General features: G+C 38.9%; 1 protein-coding gene and 1 pseudogene across 2 annotated transcripts; one reads left to right on the forward strand and one right to left on the reverse strand.

The window, feature by feature from the left end:
* Positions 1–5: 5 nt before the first annotated feature.
* On the reverse strand, positions 6–9,650 carry LOC311085056 (annotated as a pseudogene). The gene is made up of 8 exons (XR_014609604.1): positions 9,324–9,650; positions 5,882–6,444; positions 5,570–5,792; positions 4,168–4,244; positions 3,317–3,737; positions 1,314–1,403; positions 1,009–1,175; positions 6–204 (listed from the first exon to the last, which is right to left on the reverse strand). The product of XR_014609604.1 is annotated as an uncharacterized misc_RNA (transcript).
* Positions 9,651–12,814: 3,164 nt separating this feature from the next.
* On the forward strand, positions 12,815–16,222 carry LOC311084257 (uncharacterized protein). Its single transcript, XM_084116176.1, has 7 exons — positions 12,815–12,956; positions 13,295–13,612; positions 14,117–14,428; positions 14,611–14,913; positions 15,112–15,429; positions 15,670–15,813; positions 15,939–16,222. Exons 1-6 carry the CDS (start codon positions 12,899–12,901, stop codon positions 15,786–15,788), a joined length of 1,428 nt encoding a protein of 475 aa, XP_083972302.1. The 5' UTR covers positions 12,815–12,898; the 3' UTR covers positions 15,789–15,813; positions 15,939–16,222.
* Positions 16,223–24,508: the final 8,286 nt, after the last annotated feature.

Here is a 24,508-nt window from a genome sequence, read left to right on the forward strand (position 1 = left end):
ACAGGTAGTAAAAAAAAGCTGTTTTATTTAGGCACATGTAGCATTTACAATGATTGAAAAGTTGTGGCTGTTTACGATTTATGGACGATGCATCCAAAATGTTGATCTGTTTATTTACATGTAATGATAGTCCTGCATTTCCTGTAGAACTTCTTCTAGAGCGTCTTCAATACTTAGTTTGGGCGGCCTGTGAGCGCGGATGAACTACAGGAAAAATAAAGAAATTCCTGTTAGCAAACATGAAAGATATTACGATAGAAACATTTTAGGTATATATATATATATATATATATATATTAGGAATGCACGATATATCGGCCGCCATATCGGTATCGGCCAATATGTGTTTATTTTTATCGTTATCGGCCCGATGAGAAAATTTGGCTGATGTATTAAAGCCGATAAATAATGGATTATTTCCTTCAGCTGAGACACTTCAGATACACACTGTTCAACATGATGGTTTTAAATTTCTTGAAATATAATTGGAATCACTTCAAAAGAGGAAAATACAGTTCAGTGTAACGTGCAGTGCAAGTCTGTCATATAGGGTACATCAAATTATAATGAGAACACTATTATTGTGTGTTTGGACATGTCTTGGGTGAGACTTTTGTTTTTGTAATCAGGCTCTCAAAAATTCTATAAAAATGTAGACTTATCGGCCAATATATCGGTTATCGGGTTTCAAATATAAATAATTATTGGTATCGGGCAAAATTTTCATATCGGTGCATCCCTTATATGTATATATATATATATATATATGTGTGTGTGTGTGTGTGTGTGTGTGTATATTATACTTCTAAATGTCTTCTAACAGTGTGCACTCGTCTAAAGTGATTGCCAGGGTAGATGTCAGGCTTATTTAATTTGATGAACTTTTAATAAAGATGTATATTATCTGTGTTTTATAGGCTAAATGATACTTCTATCTATCACCTTCTTATCTTCATTCCTTGACAAATGAAATTGAGGATTAGTCATTGCAGTAAAATGCGTTCTTACCTCTTTAGTATCTTGTAATGTGGTGTATTTGTAGTCAGCCGTCCCCAGGGACTCGTGCACTGATTTGTAATGGCGTCTGGTGGAGTCGATGAACGATCTTGTGAGGGCCAACTGCTGTCGCAACATGTCGTTGAGTGCAATAATGGCAGGATTATATGCCGTCAAACCTGTTAGCATGGGAGATAATGAGCTACATCAACTCTTATCAGTTATATATCAGTTCTCATTCTTAACAATAACCACTTGAGATGTTCATGTTTTTTTAGGTTCATGTTTATAAGGGTATATTCACATCGTACACTCACTCTCTATGGCTTCAGCGCTGACTGTGTGACTGGCTATTGGAGTCGGGTCCACGTACGTCATGCCCAGAGACGGACCAACGGCAGCCATGCCTGGAAAATGGCCAACATAAACAGGTGGATCTCACAAAAACACTTTTATAATAAAAATTTGGGATTAAAATGTGATTAAAATGTCATGAAAATAGTCACAATGCAAAAACTATTCTTTTTAGGGCCTGAGCACCAATGATGCAAGTTTATTTTCTTTTGATTTTGAAATTAAATATGGCCTAAACATGTTCTTGGACAGGTTTTGTGGGATTCACCCACATACATTTCTCTCAGAACAAGAACAAAAGTGGTCCAAGGCTATAACCCTGAGGGATGCCCCAAATTGAATCTGCCATATAAAGCGATTGTGTCTCTTCTTTTCTTCTTTTTCATTCATATGGATTAGTTTTATGATATCTTCATGAACTTTTTAAAGTGTCTAAAGTTTCAGTAGCAAAGCTGTCTATGGAGCTCTCAGATTTTCATTTTGGGGTGAACTAACCCTTTAAGCGAGACACTACAGGCAAAAACTTTTCTTTTTTTCATGCATCTGTCAATTTTGGGCATTTTGGCTTTTCAATTTTCATAAAGTGTTTTTTCAGACTAGTGGAAAGAAAACATCCAAAATACACTTTTAACTGTATCTTTTAGACTATAGCACTTGATCTATGTGTGTAGGTTTCAATTACAGTATATATCTTTAAAGGCCGTTTTCTCAAAATTAGTTTTTTCTAAGGAGGTTTATACATAGGGTTTGTTCATATATAATTTTCCTGATTTTATACAACATTTTATTCCTAAAAAAAGATGAATTTACTGTAGACAGTATTTTCTGGAGTGATAAATGGAGATATCCTGAATCCCCTCTGTAGGCGCGTTTCCATTACAGATTTGCGCAAAACTTATTTTTTTATTATAAATGTCAACAAAAAACTACGTTTGATGATGCCGTTTCCATTAACTGATGTTATGTGACTAAAACTTCATTTTTTTCCTCTCGCGATAAGTAAAATCAGTCCAAAAACCATGGCAACGGACATTGGTGGGTTTATGTACTATATCCCAGCCACTGCACTGGCCATTATTATTAATGGAAGGAGAGGTATGTGTGTTTTCCAAGCATTAATGGTAAGGAACGACCCTTATTATACTTGTGAGTGGCACATATGAGGTGTTTCTGGGTGTTTCTCCCTCATTTCTGCTTCGAGGTCTTGATTGTGGCATTTATTTGAGGTTTAGAATCCATTATTCCTGTAATTCTTCTGTCTATTATGAATTTAATAAAGAACTCTGTCTCGTATTCTGTCCAAACACACCATGTCATTTACGTCAGGTGACTGTAAATGTGCTAAAACTTTCCATTGCAGTTTTGTGAAATATTTATTTTTCGAATTGCCTGAAAAAACACCTCATGCGAGCGTAAAAACTTTTTTGCGACAAATGGGAATTTTTGCGAAATTGTCGTGTTTCCATTGGGCGTATTTTCAATTCAATTCAACACGCAATTTCAATTTGCGCAATTTGAAAGGTAATGGAAATGCGGCTTGTAAAAATCTTTGACTCTAATACACTTAAAAAAAAAAAAGAAACAAGAATTTTGAACCTGACTTTATCCAATGTTCAGATTTTCGTTCTAAACTTTTATGCAAATTAGTGCATATTTAAATCGATAACACCTCATTTGCATATTTAGCCTTAACATTTCAGAAGACTAGTAATACAATTATTTTTTGCGATTATTAATGTAATCAATTAACTGGAGAAGAATGGTGATATAAGTTAATTTTATTTATCCTATTCACCTGGGATGTCTTGCCTTAAGTTCGAAATATGACTTGGATGTGTTATTGAGTTTATTTTTCTAAGATTCGCCCAAATACGTGTCCTAAAAACAAGAACAAAAGTGGCCCTCAACTATAACTCTGAGGGACGCCCCAAAGAAACTGCTCAAATAACCGATTACAGAAACCTACCAGAAGACCACGTGTAGGCAAATCCATCCATCTGCGTCTGTACCGCAACCTCCTTTACCTCGTGACGGTCAGGACTGGGGCCGTGGGTTACAGTCGCATTGGACGAGCTAGACCTCGAGGAAGAGTCTGAGTGGCGACTGGATGACAGTGATGATTGTGATAAAGTACGATCATCATCATTGTCGTCAACCTGGGATTTGTACGAGCTGTACTGGAGCTCGCTGACCAATGAGGCATCTTTAGCTTCATCTGTGAGACGTTCTGAGATCTCACTGGCACTTGATGGCGTCTCTGATGGGATCTCGCTCTCAAAATCACTTTCGTAGGCTGCCGAGGCTTCTTCCGGTGTGGGTGGCGAAGCGAGCTTTGAGATGTTGGATGACTTCTTGTTCCTGTCTTCCTTTCTGGCTTCTGTTTCTTTCTGTGATTTAAAAATATATATTTTGTTTAAATTTGAAAACATAAATTAAAACAATTGAAAATCACGCTTTTAATGTTGTTTACATGTATATGTGGTGTTTTTAATATGCTTTAAGACAAACTATGTGCAAATTTATAAGTCGACACCATTGCTGAGTATTTTCTCCTTAAAACTGCAGTGAATCAAAACCGCGGTTTGAAATCGCTGGCGTTTCTGATGTCACAAAGTGACGTGGAGGCGGGGCTCATTTGCATATTCATTGAACTGTGTATACTAAATGAGACAATTGTGTTGAGTTACACTCAAGCTATTTAAGGTATGAAGAATATTTAAAAAAATATATATATATATTTTGGTGATCAAAGATGAGTTTAAAGGGATTGACTACAGGGGGATTTAAAAAAAAATGCATGTTAGGCATTCAACAAACCTTTTCTTGTGATATTTCAGCTGTGGCAAAAGGTATAGGGGCAAGATCATCCAGTGTCATTACATTGATTTTGAAATCTGGGTAAAAAGAAATTTGTTGAGAATAAAAGTTTTGGGCATACAATTCTATTAAAGAATAGTTTAGATCAGGGGTCGGCAAGTAACTTTGGCCGCGGGCCAATATTTTTTTTAGCCAGTAGATGGTGGGCCAGCTACACAGAGTAGGCCTATGGATACAAATTAAATACTCTTATATAGGCCTATAATTGCAGAATATGATGGGTCCGTCACCGTCCGTGGATCATTCGTTCAATCGAAAATACCAAAAATAAAAAGATGAAAAACGACTTGTTTTTCCATTAAAAATGAAACTGAAAAAACTAAAATGAAAAAACGAATAACGACGGGTTTTCTGATTTTCTGATTGTGCTCAGATCAAAAATTGAAAAAATTAATTACTGGATTAGACAATTTTTTTTTTTTTTTTTGAATTTAACACCTTAGGCATATATCAAGGAAATCATTTTAAACAGATCAAGTACTATTGTGGTAACAGAACAGATTACAGTCATTTTAATAAAGGTGTAAATCATGCCTCATTCGCTTACAGTCCGACTTTTGAACTTTATTCCTTTTTTATTATTATTATTTATTCGGGACACACACATACACACCTAAGGTTTAAGGAGGTCTGTCAATATAAATATTAGGCTATTTTAACATTGTAGGCCTACTGTCAGCAGAGAAAAAAATGCCACAGAAAAAAATTATGAAATATAAATAACAGAAATTAAATAGGACAAAGCCTATCACTCAAATTTCTAAGCAACATAAACGAAAATCATATTGCCCTACTGACAAATGAAGTAGGCTATTTTCTGCCGAACTATTTCAAACATCCTTGCAAAAAAAGAATGTTGTTGACTGACAATGGTTTCAGTACCAAACAGCTCCTCAGAGCTAGGTGTACAGGTGGTCAGAATTAAGTGCGGATACGCTGTCAAAAGGTGTCGGGATGGGCTATTGTCAGTCAGACCGCCTGCTCCGTCCAAAGTACACCAGAGTTCTGACCGCTACCGTCTTTTGACGTGCGAATGGACACAAAGTGGTCAAGTGTATAACTAGACGCGGCAGGCGCGAATTTGATGCGCTATTCGCGTCCGGTGTGAACGCACAGTTAGGCTATACTTTAAAATGTAATCCCGCGCTGCATGATTCCCTATGGGCGTTTCACACAGTATGCGGCGGTGAAATCGCCGCGCGACTACGGCTTTCCTCAAGTATTGGAAGAGTTTTGTGCAGCATTTAGGACTTCCAAAATAATCCGGCGGGCCAGAAAATATTGCCAGTTGCCGTTCCCTGGTTTAGATGATTGCTAGATGTTACATCGACAGGTGTTTTACCATCCAATACTGCACTCCTCTCGCTCAGAGTGTCATCTGAGTCTACAGGAAAGAGATCATCCAAAGACCGGATCTCACTGTGATCAGATTCAGAGGACACAGAACGTTCAGTGAACCGGATCACGCGAGACTCAGGCCTGCTGGGGGATGGAGAAACACTTCTATGGTGGAGAACTCTGTGTCTTTCAGGGGTTGGTGAAGATTCACTGCTCTTCTTGTATAACTGGAGAAAGAGAAAAGCAGAAAGATGTTTGGAAGGACATGAGGGTGAGTAAAATGTGTGGTCAACTAACACTTTAACTGGGTCAATACCTTTTTAACTGGTTGAGGACTCGTCTTCCTCGCTGCATTTTGCAAGGAACTCTCTGATAGGCTAAAAGAATCTCCTAGAAGTCTTCGCATGTCCTGTTCGTCGCTGTCTAAACTGACTCTCCTGACTTTATATTCATTTAAACCAACGGTTCTCTCAGGAACCCTTTCCTCTTGAGGTGCGGTTTCTTCAGAAAGCGAGTCCCTGTCATGCTCAGATCGCTGCTGGACTGGACAGATAAACGTGTCTCCTGTGGTTCTGAGAGGTGTGTATGGTCACTGGGCCCGTCACCTTTGCTTTTCTGGTTTAGCGCTAGTCTACTCAAAGCCGTGCTTTGTGAACTACGTTGAGGTATGAACTTAAATTCATCCATTTCTGCAGGAGCTCCACTAGGAGCGGACGACTGTCTGTCTTCTGTGGCATTTTTAGAGGTCTTCTTCAGAAATCGACTCCCGCCACCTATAACGAAACTCTTCGCAAGGTCCTGGTTTTCCCTCGGTGATGGTGGGATGTCACTGAGGTCATGGGTCTGTCTGGTCAGTGCCATCAATTTTGCAGAGTTTTCCTGAATAAACAAGAACATTTCATGCTGGGACGTATTATAACATTAACACACTGGAAACAATGTCAAAAATGCAGTCAAAAACAGGCACTTTATCCTGAGGTTCAATTCCACCCTTCAGAGGATCTTCACTTATCCCAATGATAGTGTTTCTTTCTCAAATCTATCATTATTATGCACCATTATTACCCTAACCCAGGGGTGGGCAAACTTTTTGGCTCAAGGGCCACACTGAGTTTTAAAATTTGACAGAGGGCCGGCCCAGTAGCAGATTATGAAACACGATCTCATGAAAGTGCGTATCTATACCACGAATTTTACTTCTCGTGCCATTTATACGCCAAAAATGTTTTTTGTGTGCATATGCTACGCACTGTAAACCCCTTGGTTAGGATTAGGGGTGCGGAATGCATACCTATTAGGCTACACGCCATAAAGTGCGTATCATATGCACGCGAAAACTGCGTATCATAAGCACTACAAATACAATTCGTGGTATTCGCACTTTAATGAGATCGGGCTGAGCAAACACATTTACGTTGTGGCAACGTCTGGGCGAAATTCATTCAACAACTGAGTAACGACATTCTGACAATACATTTTTTATGCTAGATATCCCCCATTTAGCATGTTATGTTTTGAGGTTAATTTTTAATTAGTCAGATGTTAGATAATTATAGCCTAGATACTTTTTAAATATTGTTTATCCTTATTATTATTTAATGGGCCTAACAGTAAATTAGAAACAAAACACCTGCAAGTGTACACTTAGAAGAGTAAAAATGACAGATGGTTACGTTAATTCAACTTTATTAAAACTGCATATGGCAATCAATTTGCACTTCCAAAAGTCATACATTTGTGGAAAAAAAACGAAATAAACGAATATACAAATTTATTTTAAGAATAATAAAATAAAACATAAAAAGCAAAGGCAGATCAGAACATTTAATGAACAAAACCGGGTTCTGTACATGGCAGACGTCAGGGGAGCGTAGTCGAAAGCCGGGCGATAAAGGTCGGCAAACGGAATCAGTCAGGATACAAATCCAGAGGAGCAAAGAAACTAAATAGCAGACAAATCAAAGGAAAAACTAAACAGGTCTGCAAGCGGTTACCAAACATTTTTCTGTGAGTTTCCAAAAAAGGAAAAAACATTAACATGCAACAAGTCTATGCGCTTAAGTCGCTGTCTGTTTCAAGAAGTCCTCGCTGCAGCCTGTAGCACGATGACGTAGTTGGATGATCCAATACGTATTGGATAGGAGGTTCGGATCATTTTGCTGACTCTCTTGTTCGATCTCGTTCATCAAAATGAATGAATCTTTTTTCGAGTCATTTCGTTCATTTAAGGGGCTTTAAATGTTATACTTTTAACTGGCAAATTCCCCGAACACATCCACCTACGCAATCTTGATCATATTCTGAATTAAGAAATCATTATAATGCAGTCAAAAATAATTTACAGGGAACATAAATAATTACTTTACCTTCCGAGTCTTTCGTTCATTTGTCACGTTCATGAACATAATTTGCATGCGCTGGTCTTAGGTGAGATGACGTTCTAACCTGTGTAGTAGTAGCCTACTGATAAATAGTAATAAGTAATTATTGATGAATAAGTAATTATTTACATAAATGTGATGCTTTCCTCTCTCTCTACATACATGCAAAATAGTTAATTTTACAACATTTTAAATCACATGATTTTAAACCTAAATGTGATGGATTTATTGCGTGTATACAGAACATTTTAAAATAAAGCATTTTATTTTATTCAGGTCATTTGCTGTTGAGTGAAAGCAAGAAATAATAACAGCTAAACTAAATCTTGTCAGAAAAAAAAAGTTCTTAATGATATTTTTCCACAGTGCTCTGTACATAAGGTCCCTTAAAATACGGAATCGTCCCGTATTTACAAGTAAGATGATGCGTCCCGTATCAAATCCCGTATTTTTCATTAGGCCCACACATAGTTGAATACAAACATAAGGATTTTGCAGTATGGATAATACTAATAGCAAATATAAAAATATCAATTTCACAATTAGTAGAGAAGCTCATTGCATGATTGCATTTTAGCGTCTTTGTTTCTATAGCTTTGTTTATATAGTTTTATATAAAAAAATAAAAATAAAAAACCCCCCTGAATTTAAGTTTAATATACAAACTGATCACAGCAGTCAGATCACGCAGTTGTCACTCAAGTGATCATTTATATTTAACTTAAATTCAGTTTTTTTATTTTTTTTTTTTATTTGTACAGACCAAAACGCACCACCGCGCATGCGCGTCCAGTACGTATTGAATCATCCAACTACGTCATCGTGCTACAGGCTGCAGCGAGGGGTGTCTCGTCTGTTTGGTTTCTATGGTGACGCGTCATTGCTTGTATGTGACACACCGCAGCCACAACAGCGCTGAATGAATGATGATCTGCTTTTATGTCATTTTTCCTTTTTTACATTTGTTAGCTATGGCATGAAATATCTGATATTCCGATTGTCAAATATAGCCTATGCAACGCAATATATATATAAACGCAAAGTATTGCAAGAAAAAGGCTAAATGAATGCGATCTTAAGGCCGGATTAAACAGCCTAACGGGCCGTAGTTTGCCCACCCCTGCCCTAACCTGTATTACGACAATATTAAACATCAATATTATCATTATTAGCAAAACTTAAAAAGAGCATCATCACCTACAACATTTATGGTAAAACAATGACTTATTATATAATCGCATATTGGCTGCTGAAAAGGGGTAGTAAGTTATTATTCTTTGAGAAAGTTTACCAAGATTTTGTTTTTCCAACAACACAAAACGAAGTAAAATAAAGTTTCATTTCTCTAGAGCAGCTGTGTGTATAATGAACACTAACCACATCTCGTTTGTCCGCTGATATCGCGGTGTTTGAGATTCTCTGCCCCGAGAGATGAGCTTTAGCCCGATCCAGAGCTGAACTCCTCAGTCCTCCACGACTCCCCATCTTGACTAACGTTAGTTAGTAGGTTCACCTAAAATGCAACCAGAACGCCTCGTCTGCCTCAAAACCAAGCAAACGAGCTCTCGTAAAGGCATTATAAATCGCTCTAAAGTGTGCAGTACGCCGAAAGGTAGTGTACTAACAGAGGCTCTGATACTAACATGTTTACAACGGAATCTTTCCTCGACGAGAACGCGACGCTCGAGCTTGTTCACCATGACAACGTCGCGAGCGTTCTGACGTCACCGGAAACGTCTGAGAATCTGTTGGTTCCTGTTTTTATAAACATTAGAAAATGATTTTGACTACTACATAAAAAAGAGAGCACTCCATCAAATTATTAATTTAAATGTTAATAGTACATAGTAGTTAAATACACTGAATATGAAGTGGGTCCTTGTATTTTATCTCTACTGTAGAAAATGTGTGTTTGATGTTTATTTTTATTTTAATAGAAAAGATAAGACATTTGAAAAAGAGATGCATTCAAAGAAAAAAAAAAAAAAGACCAATAATTTTAATAATTCACAAATACTCTTTTTTTTTATTAAAATAATTTATTAATGGTCTGCTTGATTTGCCTAATGCTATCATAAAATTGCTTTTTATATTAAATCTTTATGAAAAAAGTATGACATTTATAATTCATAAAAACATTTTTTTATTGAATTTGAATCTAAAATAAAACCGTTATCAGTTCAGTTTTTAAGTGAAATTGAAACCAGCTATGGGTTTCCGCAATCTGTAGTATGTTCTGTTGATGGATAAACAGCTTCATCTGGATGTTTTTGAGAGCTGTGTGTGTCAGTTTGTGTGTGAAGCGTTTTTTTTTCTTTCTATGAAGAACCTCACAATCTTCCACTCCACACAAAACATCTTTACACTGAAATAAAGTGAATCCATCAACAGTCAAATAAGAGTCACAGGTCAAATATGATTGACGGCTCACAGCACTAAATAACACACTAGACAAATATTTTAATTTGATCTTTATCTTTGTTCTGCTGAAGGATTCATCAAATTAACATCAAATGATTTTAAAGAGACATGATGGCTTTATATGATGAACAGATTTGCAATGCAGTAAACACAGACATTCGAGTGCACATTTTAATATGTGACTGTCTTCAGGTCGTTCGTTGTTAATTTCTTATAAAATGTCTGAATCACCTGCAGAATACAGTCAGCTACAGGAACGTTTAGAGAGAAACACTCACAGGATCTCATGACAAGATCAAACTGTTGCTTTAAGATGTTTTTAACTTCTCTAGTCCGTGATAAGTTTATGAGGCACTTGTGAAAATAACACTATCTATCAGATCTAGTGGTTGTGGCCGACTGAAGCTCAAAGTGGTGAAGCTCAGATGACGTGAAATAATCAGTAAAACACATCAAAACTGTTAAATGATGATTTGACTGATTGTGGAGTTTCTCATGAATTTACTGATCTAGACGGCTATTTAAAACCACAGCCCAACCCGTGACTGGTTTCTGTCGAGGTAGTCTTGCGACGGCAACACAAGCGTGGGACTCGAGGTGATACCAGGGCCTTCCACAGAGAAAGCGTACAAAGCATCTGTGCATTCAGGGCTGTTGTGTTCATCTCTATGTGCAGATCCTCCATCTGATCTGGATACAGACTGTCGGGTAGGCCTGGTGTATAGAGATGAGGAGGACTCAAATGCAGTGATGAGAAGTGAAGTTTATTAGAAAACTTAGTGAACAATATGAAGTTCAGTGACACAGTGAACAAATGTTAAGCTTCTCCAATTGGTGGTTCCTGTGAGCACAGCCCGCACACATACGGACGTGTAGAGAAGAGGAGACCACCGACAGACAGAGAGATCCCAGGAATGTCCAGCAATAGATGAGTACTGCAGGCGAACAGTCCTGCACCGACCCCCACATCTAGACTTCCTGAACACAGCACACTGGCAAGCAAAACAGAGACCACAAACAGACATGTAACAATCCACTGACAACACTGGTAGACACAGCTGGGAATATAAAGGGTAGGGGAAACGAGCGCCAGGTGAGGAAGATCAGCTTGTGATTGTGCTAATTGCCCACATCACGAGCTGCAGAAATGGCAGGACAAAAACAAACAACAAAGAGGGGCCGGTGACACACCCTGACCCGTGACAACGGACCAGATCCAGCTGACTACAGTAACCTCGGGATAAAGAAAGAGACAGACAGACTAATATTAGTGTAGATGCTGTTCCTCTTATGATGTTACATGTACATTGGATGTTATGGGAAGTGTTCCTGTTCCGGCTGAGCTGATTTATACAGCCTAACAATCCTTTAATGCACTTGAATTATAGGAATGTGATAATGTGTTATGTGTATGCCAGGTTAAAGAGATGTTTTACGTACATATTACGTCATTAAATGGCAACTTTACACATACATACAGTGACAAATTTGCATGTTGCCTTCCAAACAGGGACAGCAAAGGTCAAGCACTCAGTACAGAATAATAGAAAATATAGGACAGTTCATATACTGTCATTCTCACACATATATGAGTGGAGAATGTTCTCCACTCCCTCAATAATTGTGAGTGCTGACTTCATGGTGGTCTTGTTGGAGATGTTTGTGCACTGAAGTGTTGAATGTTTTCAGTGTAGTTTTTCCAGTCCTTATACCGTCCCTGTTGAAATATGAAAGTTGTTATATAAGCTCATCATTATTTCAGAAAACACTGATCCAGGCCTTCTCAGTTTCTTCAGAAGAAAAGACCAAAAGACTCAGTTTTTACCAAGACTAAATCTAGCAGGTCACCAAATGCTAATTTCTCTAAATGAATGATTACATTTACAGGTTACTGTGTGTTCCTTTAACTCTGACTCTTGTTGTAGCAACACAAGCAAATATTACTTAATGACGTAATTTACTGGCTTTCGCGTCAAATGAACCCTGCAATGGCTTTTCTATTTTATTTTATCAGTACAAATATCTGTGTGTCTGGTTTGATCTGTCGGTGGATAAACATCTTTTGCCGGATGTTTGTCGTCTCTGTGTGTGTCAGTAGTTTGTGGCTGAAGCGTTTCTTCATTTTCTCTCCTGCTAATAAGAAGCTCACAATCTTCCACTCCACACAAAACATCTTTACACTGAAATAAAGTGAATCCATCAACAGTCAAATAAGAGTCACAGGTCAGAGGTCAAATATGATTGACAGCTCACAGCACTAAATAACACACCAGTAGATACAGATATCTAATCCAATATTTCACTCTTCTGCTATTAGTTTTCATTCAGGGCCAGAATTCATTTGAAAATGTAAGATCAGCAAAAGCTTGTTGATTTCTGTGATGTTAAAGGAGACGGATGTGTGAGCGGAAACTAACTGAGGTTGGGGGAGGATTCACACACAACCAGATAAATATCTCAGTTCAGTCTTTCAGATCAATCTGAGTGTTTCAGACATTAAGAGTTACTATCGTGGGCTTTTCAGTGAACCGATGAAGAAAATGTTCCTCAAATTAGTTTTGCTCTGTTTGTGTTTGTGGCGTCTGGATGGTGAGTTTTAAATGTGTTTTTCTGGTTTCAGTTGTTTCTGTTCTGATGTGATAAATTACTGGTTAAATTAGTCAGAAAGGATCAACATTCACTGTTATTCTCGTATGGAAACAAATAATGTGTGATTTTACTGACACTCTTATTTGAGATTAAAGTCACTTGATTATATAAAACTTGTTCAACTATTTCTCATTTTCATTCATCATCTTTTGTCTTTGAACTGCTGCAGAATATTAATCACTTCACATTTACACGATTAAAAGTATTTTAGTGAAGCTTCATCAAACCAACATCAAGTGATTTTAAAGCTTTAATCTGTGAATAACTCTGTTCTTCAGGAGTGTTTGGTGTTGATGTGAAGTTAGTGACTGAGGGAGATTCAGTCTCTCTAAACTCTGATCTTACTAAAATGAAGGATGATGATGTGATTCAGTGGAGGTTTGGAGATGAAAACACTTTAATAGCAGAAATCAATAAACGGGCCGACAGAATCACTGTATATGATGATGTTCTTGATGGGAAATTCAGAGACAGACTGAAGCTGGACAATCAAACTGGATCTCTGACCATCACAAACACCACAGCTGATCATGCTGGAGTTTATCAACTACAGATCAACAGTGAGATCAAGAGGTTCAGGCTCCATGTCGTCTACGGTGAGTAAACCTTTTGAGTGATACGGTCCCACATTTGGGATTTGGAATGTTCAGTGATGTCACATAACTGTCAGATTCAAACTCTTCAGACAATTTGAACTGCGGCGCAAACAAACATGGCGGCGCCATCTCACATTTTAAATCAAGATCATGACGGTTCGCCAAGGAAACAATAATGGAGAAACGTTCTAAAATAAATGTTGCCTTGAATAAACTCACCCAGTCAGAATCACGCGTGAAAGGGTTAAATAGCCTATTGGTTTCACCTGTTTTTAATGACAATTAAATTAAAAATATATATATTTTCGTTGTTTTATGATATTGTTTATTTCAGTCACTCTAATCTCTGATCTTAGTAATAGTAGTTTATAATCATCAGGATTTTTAAATGTTTCAAACGCAGTGTTGACAGAGCCGGACTAATATGTATTTAAGTATTTTAGTGAAGCTTCGTCAAACCAAGTGATTTTAAAGCTTTAATCTGTGGAAAACTCTGTTCTTCAGGTAGGAGTTTTGTAGTGGAGTCAGTGAAGGACGGAGATTCAGTCTCTCTAAACTCTGATCTTACTGAAATGAAGGATGATGATGTGATTCAGTGGATGTTTGGAGATGAAAACACTTTAATAGCTGAAATCAATAAACGGGCCGACAGAATCACTGTATATGATGATGTTCTTGATGGGAGATTCAGAGACAGACTGAAGCTGGACAATCAAACTGGATCTCTGACCATCACAAACACCACAACTGAACATGAAGGAGATTATAAACTACTGATCAACAGGGAGATCAAGAGATTCAGGCTCATTGTCTACGGTGAGTAAAATATTTGTTTCACTTGTTTTATATTTTATTCAGCACAAAGATACAATTAATAATTCAAACTCCATTTTGCTTTTGGTTTTTAATGATGATATTCATTTCAATTTTAAATTTCAAACTATTTACTTTTATTAATCATTAACTGTGTGTGTGTGTGTGTGTGTGTGGTGATTCAGTCCCAGAGTCAGTGATGGAGGGAGATTCAGTCACTATAAACTCTGATCTTACTGAAATGAAGGGTTATGATGAGATTCGGTGGAGGTTTGGATATGAAAACACTTTAATTGCTGAAATCAATAAACGGACCGGCAGAATCACTGTATATGATGATGTTCTTGATGGGAGATTCAGAGACAGACTGAAGCTGGACAATCAAACTGGATCTCTGACCATCACAAACACCAGAACTGATCATACTGGAGATTATAGACTATATATCAACAGTGACACGATCAAGAGTTTCATTCTTGTTGTCAGTGGTGAGTTCAAAAAAGTTTACACCTGTTTTTTAATGAATTTATTTTAATTAATTCATACACAGTTTTGTTTTTGTTATTTTATATTGTTTATTTTTAATGTAAATTTTAAACTGTTCAAATTTAGTAAACCATTATAAAGAGATTTAACAGTATTAATATTTGCAAACCCTGTTTCTGTTTGTTCTCTGTGTTTGACAGATGAAGTGAAGTCAGTGTCAGTGAAGGAGGGAGAGTCAGTCTCTCTAAACTCTGATCTTACTGAAATGAAGGATGATGATGAGATTCAGTGGAGGTTTGGAGATGAAAACACTTTAATAGCAAAAATCAATAAAGAGTTCGACAGAATCACTGTATATGATGATGTTCTTGATGGGAGATTCAGAGACAGACTGAAGCTGGACAAACAAACTGGATCTCTGACCATCACAAACACCACAACTGAACATGCTGGAGATTATAAACTACTGATGATTTCAAGAAGATTGTCATCAAAAGCATTCAGAGTTTCTGTCTATGGTGAGTAAAGATCATTTTTCTTCTCCTTCAAATATTCGTATCTACTATTTACATGTTGAATTGTTGAATCATTTATAGTTTGAGATGACAGACCGTATAAAAACTCACTTGGAACCGAATATAAGATTGTTGATTAGATTTGATCATATTTCTGTGTATTCAGAAATATTAGTTGATGTCAGCGCTGATATTAGTGTTTATTGACTGATCTGATCTCAGTTTGATGTGTTTATTCCTCAGACTCTGTCCACTGTTGTGGTCCTACTGAAGCTGTGATCCGATTGGTCCTCTCTGCTCTGGTGGGCGTGGCTACTGTCATTATTGTGGTTTATGAGATCAGATCCAGAAGAGCTGAATGAGATCAAGCACATATTCACACATCAGGTACATGATTGATGATGTCATTTCTCACAAACTGATTTTGCATGTATAATTATAATTATATAATTATATGTATAATTATCTGTGAGATTTATTAATGTATGGCTTTTTATGTTCATCTTTTTCAGGAAGTATTGAAATCTAAAGCAGAACGCTGAACTTTAAAGGTTCTTCAAGTGTGTTTTTGTTCTTTAGTGTTTTTTTCATAATAAATACTGATGATTATTTGAGTTTGTGCTCTCTTTCAGTGTCAGATTTTAACAGTGTCACTTTATTGTTTATATTTCTTTATTGTTTATAACTTCTCTCAAGTACAAAAAAAAATAATAAATAGACACAGATCTCACTTTACTACTGATGTATATTTGTCATATGTATTTTCTTGCCTTTATCAATAAAGTTTCTCACTCTGAGGTTCAAGAGTCTCTCATGATTTATTCAGAGGAATACAAACTTGATGTATATTTGAAATATTTCAGCAGTGTACCATATACAGCTTTATTTGTACTTTTCTCAAAAGTCTTATAGCCTATCTGTAAAAACTTTATTTATTTAATTTTAATATTACCAATTAGTTTGTTTTTGCAATATTCCGGTATAAACAACATACAGCTAAAATATTATTTTAAAAAAAGTTTCTAAATTGTATTAACTCATAAAACTAACTCTGTTACATTGTCAGGATTCCATCTCCACCACGTTCATCATCACCTCCCACTCATTCTCTCTCTCCGCCCACTGAGCCTTTCTCCCGTTCATTATCCCCGGACTACTAATCACCGTCACCTGTATCCCATCACCTGCACTCCCTATATAACATGCACTCTCCCTGCAGTCACTTGTCTGGTCTCGTCATTTCATGACTCACAGACTCCCTGAACACTTACCTGTTCACTTACCTGAGACGCGATCTTCTTCCATCTGCCTGCCAACCATCTTCACCAATCTTTCATCATCATCTGCAAGAAAGAGAGAAAGAAGGACTCTATTACTATTCAGCTAAGCATCTCTGATATTCTGTGTTGTTGTTACTCACCATTTGTCTCCGACTCCGATTCAGTCTGCAATTAAAGCATTGAACTTACCATCTTGTCTGTATCATCTGTGATTCCTGACAGAAGACCAGACCACCATGCAGAATCTAGAGAGGATCCCTCGCCAGCTAATCCTCCGGCCGCCGCTGCATCCATTCCCCCACCTTCAATTCCGCAACCTGCCGCTGCTTTGTTCACTGCCTCTGCGAGTCCCATGGCCCGGCCAGCGACATACTCCGGTTAGGCGGAGAACTGCAGTGGGTTTCTTCTCCAAGTATCCTTGTATTGCTCGATGAATGAGCATCAACTTGGAGCATGCATTTTCTCCAAACTGGACCTTAGAAGTGCGTATATCCTGATCCGAATCTGGCACGGTGACGAGTGGAAGACAGCCTTCGTGACCCCCTCAGGCCACTACGAATATCAGGTTATGCCTTTCGGATTATCCAACTCTCCTGCCGTCTTTCAAGGTTATATGAATGAAGTCCTTCGAGAATTCCTCAACCGTTTCGTAATAGTCTACATTGATGATATACGCATCTACTCGTCTTCGATGTCTGAGCACCGTCAACATGTCATCCAGGTCCTCGAAAAACTGAGATAACACAGGTTATATCTGAAACTGGAGAAATGCGAATTTCATACCACCACCGTTCAATTCCTGGGTTACATCATCAACCAACAGGGCATCCAAATGGACCAGAGGAAGGTGGAAACCATCCAGAACTGGCCACAACCCTCTTCCGTAAAAGAACTGCAACGTTTCCTTGGTTTTGCAAACTTCTATAGACGATTCATCCGGAACTACAGTCAGATCAGTGCTCCCCTCACATCATCCCTCAAAGGCCGGCCCAAGTCTCTGTCCTTATCTCCCACCGCAATCCAAGCCTTCCAGCGCTTAATAGAAGCATTCACCACTGCTCCCATCCTCGTCCATCCCAACCCGGACCTTTCGTTTGTGGTAGAGGTGGATGCCTCTTCCACTGGAGTGGGAGCAGTTCTCTCTCAGCGGCAGGGTGAGCCTCCCAAACTCCTTCCATGTGCCTTCTTCTCCAAGAAGTTAGCCCCGGCGGAGCTGAACTATGACATCGGCAACCGGGAGCTGCTGGCCATCAAACTGGCCCTCGATGAGTGGAGGCATTGGCTGGAGGGAGCCAACCATCAATTTGAGGTGATAACAGATCATCGCAACCTAGAGTACCTAAGAGAGGCTAAAAGACTGAACCCTCGACAGGCCCGCTGGGCTCTCTTTTTCACACGCTTCGACTTTGTGGTATTGTACCGACCTGGGAGTAAGAACTGCAAGGCAGACGCTCTATCACGATTTCATCATGCCTCAGTTGAAGACCTTCATCCAGAGCCTATCCTCCCTCCAGCCATAATCCTCAGTCCTATCCTCTGGGAACTCGACCAACAGATCTCCCAGGAACTTGCACGCCAACCCGCTCCGCCGGGAGGTCCAGAAGGGCGTATCTTCGTACCTCCACATCTTCGTACTCCCCTTCTGGACAGTTCCGGGCTCTGGACATCCGGGTAGCAAGCATACCCTCTCACTCCTCAGTCAACGGTACTGGTGGCTGTCCATCTCCGAGGATGTTTCCAGGTTCGTCCGCGGATGCTCAGTCTGTGCCATAACCAACACCCCGAGGAGGCTCCCCGAAGGCAAGCTCGTGCCATTACCTCTTCCCCGACGACCGTGGTCACATATCGGGATCGATTTCATGACTGATCTACCCAAATCAGGAGGCTTTACCTGTGTATTCGTCGTTGTGGACCGGTTTTTCAAAGGCTGCAAGCTGATTCCCTTACCTGGTCTTCCCACAGCTTTTGAAACAGCAGAAGCTCTCTTCCACAACGTCTTCAGGAATTTCGGCATCCCAAAGGATATTGTTTCGGACAGGGGACCCCAGTTTATCTCCCAGGTATGGCACGCCTCTTTCAAGCTCTTCGGGGTCACCGTCAGCCTCTCCTCTGGTTACCATCCGCAGACGAACGGCCAGACTGAGCAGAAGATCCAGGAGATAGGACGTTACCTGCGAACATACTGCCATCAGTACCAGGACAGCTGGAGCCGCTTCCTCCCCTGGGCAGAATATGCTCAGAACTCCCTTCGGCAGAACACCACTGGGCTCACCCCCTTCCAGTGTATCCTAGGATATCAACCTCCACTCTTTCCATGGTCGGGTGAGCCCTCGGAGGTACCAGCTGTCGACTTCTGGTTCCATCAGAGCGAGGGGGTATGGGACTCAGCTCATGTGCATCTCCAACAGGCAGTTCGGGGGCACAAGAAACTAGCGGACCGTCGTCGACTCGATCCACCTCAGTATCGGCCAGGACAAAAGGTGTGGCTATCGACTCGTGATATCCGCCTCCGTCTGCCTTGCCGTAAGCTGAGTCCTCGATTCATCAGACCATTTACCATCCAGAGGCAGTTGAACGAAGTAACCTACTGTGGGTACTGTCAGGATTCCATCTCCACCACGTTCATCATCACCTCCCACTCATTCTCTCTCTCCGCCCACTCAGCCTTTCTCCCGTTCATTATCCCCGGACTACTAATCACTGTCACCTGTAACCCATCACCTGCACTCCCTATATAACATGCACTCTCCCTGCAGTCACTTGTCTGGTCTCGTCATTTCATGACTCACAGACTCCCTGAACACTTACCTGTTCACTTACCTGAGACGCGATCTTCTTCCATCCGCCTGCCAACCATCTTCATCAATCTTTCATCATCATCATCTGCAAGAAAGAGAGAAAGAAGGACTCTATTACTATTCAGCTAAGCATCTCTGATATTCTGTGTTGTTGTTGCTCACCATTTGTCTCCGACTCCGATTCAGTCTGCAATTAAAGCATTGAACTTACCATCTTGTCTGTATCATCTGTGATTCCTGACATACATGTTCTAGTTGCAGATTTACTGCAAGAAAAATATACAATACGTGTTAAGTTCGTGTTACAGATCACATGCAGCACCACATATATTTTTCTTGTTTATTATTATGTCAAGGATCTCACGATTTGGCATTTTTTCATTCTATTTGAATTTATGAATATAGAAACGGGCAATCATAATAATTAAATCAAATATAAACAAAATATTTTTATCACCATCAAATGAAAAACATTTTAGTATAACATCAACTTCTTCAAAGTTAACAGGAATCACAGCTTTTCTTTGTAAGAAATAACTGAGTTCTCTCCAAAATATTTGGGTCTTGGGACACCCCTAAAATAGATGATTAAAATTTGCCAAAAAACACAAATATCTTCCATGTTCACTTTAAAACGCTGTACCACACGTGACTTTATTATAAGAGTCCATGAAAGTAATGCTTGTACTTCCTCTGTGTTCCAATCACGTGCTTCACAGAAGCCCCGCCCACAGCGCTGACTCTTCACTCGTGGTCTCCTCTGATTGGCTGCGTGTCCGGCCAATGAGTCTCAGCCATCTGTGCAGGAACACAACCGAGCCATATTTCACTGAGCATTAGCTCGAGCAGCATTCATTATTATATCAGGATCTTCATCTTAATATAGATCCTTTAACAGTGCAGAGATGCGGGTCGCTGCAGCAGTGTGCTTTATATCTGCACTGGCTTTCACTGTACATGCAGATGTGTATTTTAACAGTTTAGATGTGTTTTACTGATTATTTCATGTCATCTGAGCTTCACCACTTTGAGCTCCAGTCGGCCACAACATCCTGTAGATTTATCGATAGCAATCACGATGTGATAATGTGTTATTTGTATGCCAGTTTAAAGAGATGTGTCTTTACTCTAGATTTAAGCTGACAGAGTGTGTCTGCCTCACAAAGCTAGGAAGACTATTCCAGTGTTTGGCGCTAAATAGGAAAAGGATCTACCGTCTCCAGTGTATTGTGATATTCCAGTTATTATCAACTGGCCAGAACTGTGAGACTGCAGTGGATGTGAAGGACTATAAAGTGATAAAAGCTCACTGAAGTACTAAATCATACAGGGCCTTTACAGTAACAACACAAGCAAACATTATACAAATAAGAGTCACAGGTCAGAGATCAAATATGATTGACAGCTCACAACACTAAACACACCAGTAGATACAGATATCTAATCCAATATTTCACTCTTCTGCTATTAGTTTTCATTCAGGGCCAGAATTCATTTGAAAATGTAAGATCAGCAAAAGCTTGTTGATTTTCGTGATGTTAAAGGAGACGGATGTGTGAGCGGAAACTGACTGAGGTTGGGGGAGGATTCACACACAACCAGATAAATATCTCAGTTCAGTCGTGTTTCATAGCAAGTGTTTTCAGACATTTTAAGAGTTGCTATCATGGGTTTTTTCACTGAACCGATGAATAAAATGTTTCTCAAATTAGTTTAGTTCTGTTTGTGGCATCAAGTTAGTAATTTTTTTAAAGCAACACCATGTAAGTTTTGCTCTCGGGGTCCCCCTACAGTTGGGGAACAGTATTGTCTTCTACTACTGTTGTAAAGTCTGTCATGGTTACACCAGGGGATACACGTGCATTTGTTGACAAGCCGATACCCCCGAACTCTGCAGAAGGAGTTCTCACGTCTTGGGCAGACTGCCTGCGTTGTGTGTGAAATGTCTTCATCCCAGGTACAGTGGCATAATATTTCAGCATGTCATATGAATAATTTCATGGATTTTATTTTTTTCAAACGCCAAAAGATCGCGTAGCTCACGTTTACAAGCCAGCGTCATTATAGTAGCCTATTGGCTACTGTTTTACAGAATGGATGCTAATTCAATTCAATGTTTGTGTGGTAGGTAATAGCCATATATCGTCAATATTATAATATCAAGCTACCAAGTCAGCATCGGTCGGGCACCCCTCCTCCTCCTTTAGCTCACGCCAGCGAGCGAACGCTGGACCAATATTGATCCTCGTCCGGCCTTTGATTTTGTCACTCTCCCTTTTTCTCTTCCTAGTCTCCTCCGACAAAACCTTTGCCTTCTTCAGTTTCGTTGCTGCTTCGGCCATGACAACAACATACACACGCTATACCAGCCGGCAAACAAACGCTAGTTGGGCTCTCACGTTCGAATTTGAGGAAATGGGGGGTGTGGGGTGGGGGGATGTGGGGTGGTGGGGGAAGTGAGGTGTGCCGTAAAGCAGTCGAATTTTGTAGTTCTTTTTGTGCTCGGGTTACTACCCGAACCCGGAAGTTGCGTAGTGCCAGTAAAAGCGATACAGACCCCGTCAGGCTATGGCAGACGTGTCATTCAACCTATTGTAAGTCGATGTACCATCACAAGGATCTTGGAAATATATTATGAAGGTTGAAAAACTCCATGGTGTTGCTTTAAAGTATTTTTATTGTCATGATTCCTGTCTTGTGTTCCTCTTGTCTTGTGTGCACTTTTGTTATTTCCTGTTCTGTGCCATGTTTTGTTAGCCTGGGAAAACCCAGACAGCTTCCGGCAAATTCAGATTTCGATCAGAAACGTTGAGGCGGGCTTTACACAATGACGATCGCTCTGATTGGTTTCTCTGATTGGCTCTCCAGAGGCATTTGAGCGACGTCCATTCAACTTTTAAATGCATTATTATATTCAAATTGTAAACACATGAGGACAGTCTCCATGAAAGACCCACTGGCAGATGAACATGCTACTACATTTCTCTCCGAAACGGTAAGAAATTAAATTAGATTTAATAGAGGATTTTAACTGTGACGAGATGATTGACAGGGCAGTTTAAGTGACAGGATGCACGCGACAGATCCGTCCGATAAAGATGACGAAGTAATATGTCCCAAAGCTTGCCTACTTTTTTGCTACACATTCAAAAGTAAATACCTTTTCTTCACAAAAAGAGTACATACTTTTATGGCGTAGTGTAACTTAGGCGAATTGGGACGCAGCATATGGCTTTACATGATGACGATCGCTCTGATTGAGCGACGTCCGTTGGTGACGCCCCTTTGGAAATGATTTGTCTATGGAGCTTTGCCAGACTATAACTCAGTTACTACTGAGAATGGTCTGGTTTTAACCAGGCTAATGTTTTGTAGTCCTTTGTAGTTTTTCTTGTTTATTAGTCTTCCCAGGTGTTTCTGATTAGCCACGCCCCTTGTTATCTTGTTTAGTTTGTTGGCCTTTGTATTTAAGCCCTGTGTCTAGTTCAGTCTTTGTGAGTTCTTAATGTTGTTGTATTTTGGTTATTTTGTTCCCGAGTCATGTTTCCTAGTTTGTCTGGTTTTGAGTTTGTTTAAATAAAAGCTGCTGCAAGTAGATCCTGCATCCTTCCCTGCTTTAACTTACATCGTAACATTTATGGCTTCAGTTGTTTCCATTTTTCTACAGAATTTAGTGATGGTGAAATGAAGCTTTGTGAAGCACCGGGGCTTTCCCCCTCGACTGTATTGTAAAATGGTTCATTACTCGAAGCTTTTCAACACATTGCAAACGGTTGCAAACAACGACATCTTGTGGTCAAAAGGTGGAAAAGCTGTCTTTCTGTCCCTGAAGACCCAACCATTTTTTTGATTGTTTCATGTAATAAAACACTTTGTGCTCTGTTAACCGCAAAGCAATAAAATAATCCTCACAATTCATGTGTTAGTGTTGATGTAGTTCTTACACAATGTATGAACAAACATATAAAAAATAAAATAAAAATAAATGGGAAAAATTAACATGTACAGAAACAATTCTTATGAATCTGCTTTGATCAACAAATGCAGCCTTATTCACATAAACTTTAGCCTCAGTCCTATATATATATATATATATATATATATATATAATAATCAAAATAATAATTATTGTGGAATGGTGCAGTGCTTGTGAACTTATTTTGTGGGTAATTTAAGAAATTAAAGATTTTTATTAAATTAAACATTTAATATTTAAAGTGTACAGTAAAAAAAAAAGTTTTTAAATTCTCAAAATGTGACAGCCTTGTGCAGTGCTCCGACAGAGTCCCAGCTCGAGGTCCATTCCGATGCCTGAAAAACACTGAAAACTGAAAACACTGAATACAAAATAAATCATGTTCAAGATTTTCACTTTACAGTTCAATTTGTCGGGTAGAAAACAAAGTATACAACACTATCCATTCTAAAACACATATTTTATGTGATGTAGAAATGTACATTATTTATTTACTTAACAACAATCAAATAGTACAAGAACAAAAATAAGACAAAAAACTGAACAGAAAAAAATATATCTTTTTGATCTTCTCAGCTCTGTGAGCTTCGAATTGATAGATGTGCCTATCAGAGCTAGGCATCATGTATGACAGTTGCCAAAGTGAGATATGAGCTACAAAATGACCATCCTGCTATGAGCTATATAGGAGGCATATCTTGTATGTACATATAGGGCTTATATGTGGATATAAAGAAGCAATACAGGAGACCTATATGGCCTGTATATGCACATATATGCACCTCAATTTTGCCTATATGTGGCATATATACGCATATATGCAGCATATATATTATCATATATGTGCATATGCTGTATATATGCAGCATATATGTGCATATATGCTGCATATATACAGCATATATGCACATGCTGCATATAGGTTTCATATATGTGCATATATCCACATATAGGTTCTTTCCATGTGGGATTCGCTGAGTTTTGTTTCAGTTTATAGACGTGCTCAAGAAAAAAAAGTTCACCGCGAC

The sequence above is a fragment of the Abramis brama genome, assembly GCF_963993115.1.
Source record: "Abramis brama genome assembly, chromosome: 6".
NCBI classification, from domain to species: Eukaryota; Metazoa; Chordata; class Actinopteri; order Cypriniformes; family Leuciscidae; genus Abramis; species Abramis brama.

What these genes read in the sequence shown, in the direction of transcription:
- LOC311084257 (XM_084116176.1), top strand. Translation starts at nt 12,899, where the DNA reads ATGAAGAAAATGTTCCTCAAATTAGTTTTGCTCTGTTTGTGTTTGTGG. An exon ending in GTGTTTGTGGCGTCTGGATG is followed by an intron (nt 12,957 to 13,294) that starts GTGAGTTTTAAA and finishes TCTGTTCTTCAG; the next exon opens with GAGTGTTTGGTGTTGATGTG. An exon ending in ATTCAGAGTTTCTGTCTATG is followed by an intron (nt 15,430 to 15,669) that starts GTGAGTAAAGAT and finishes TTTATTCCTCAG; the next exon opens with ACTCTGTCCACTGTTGTGGT.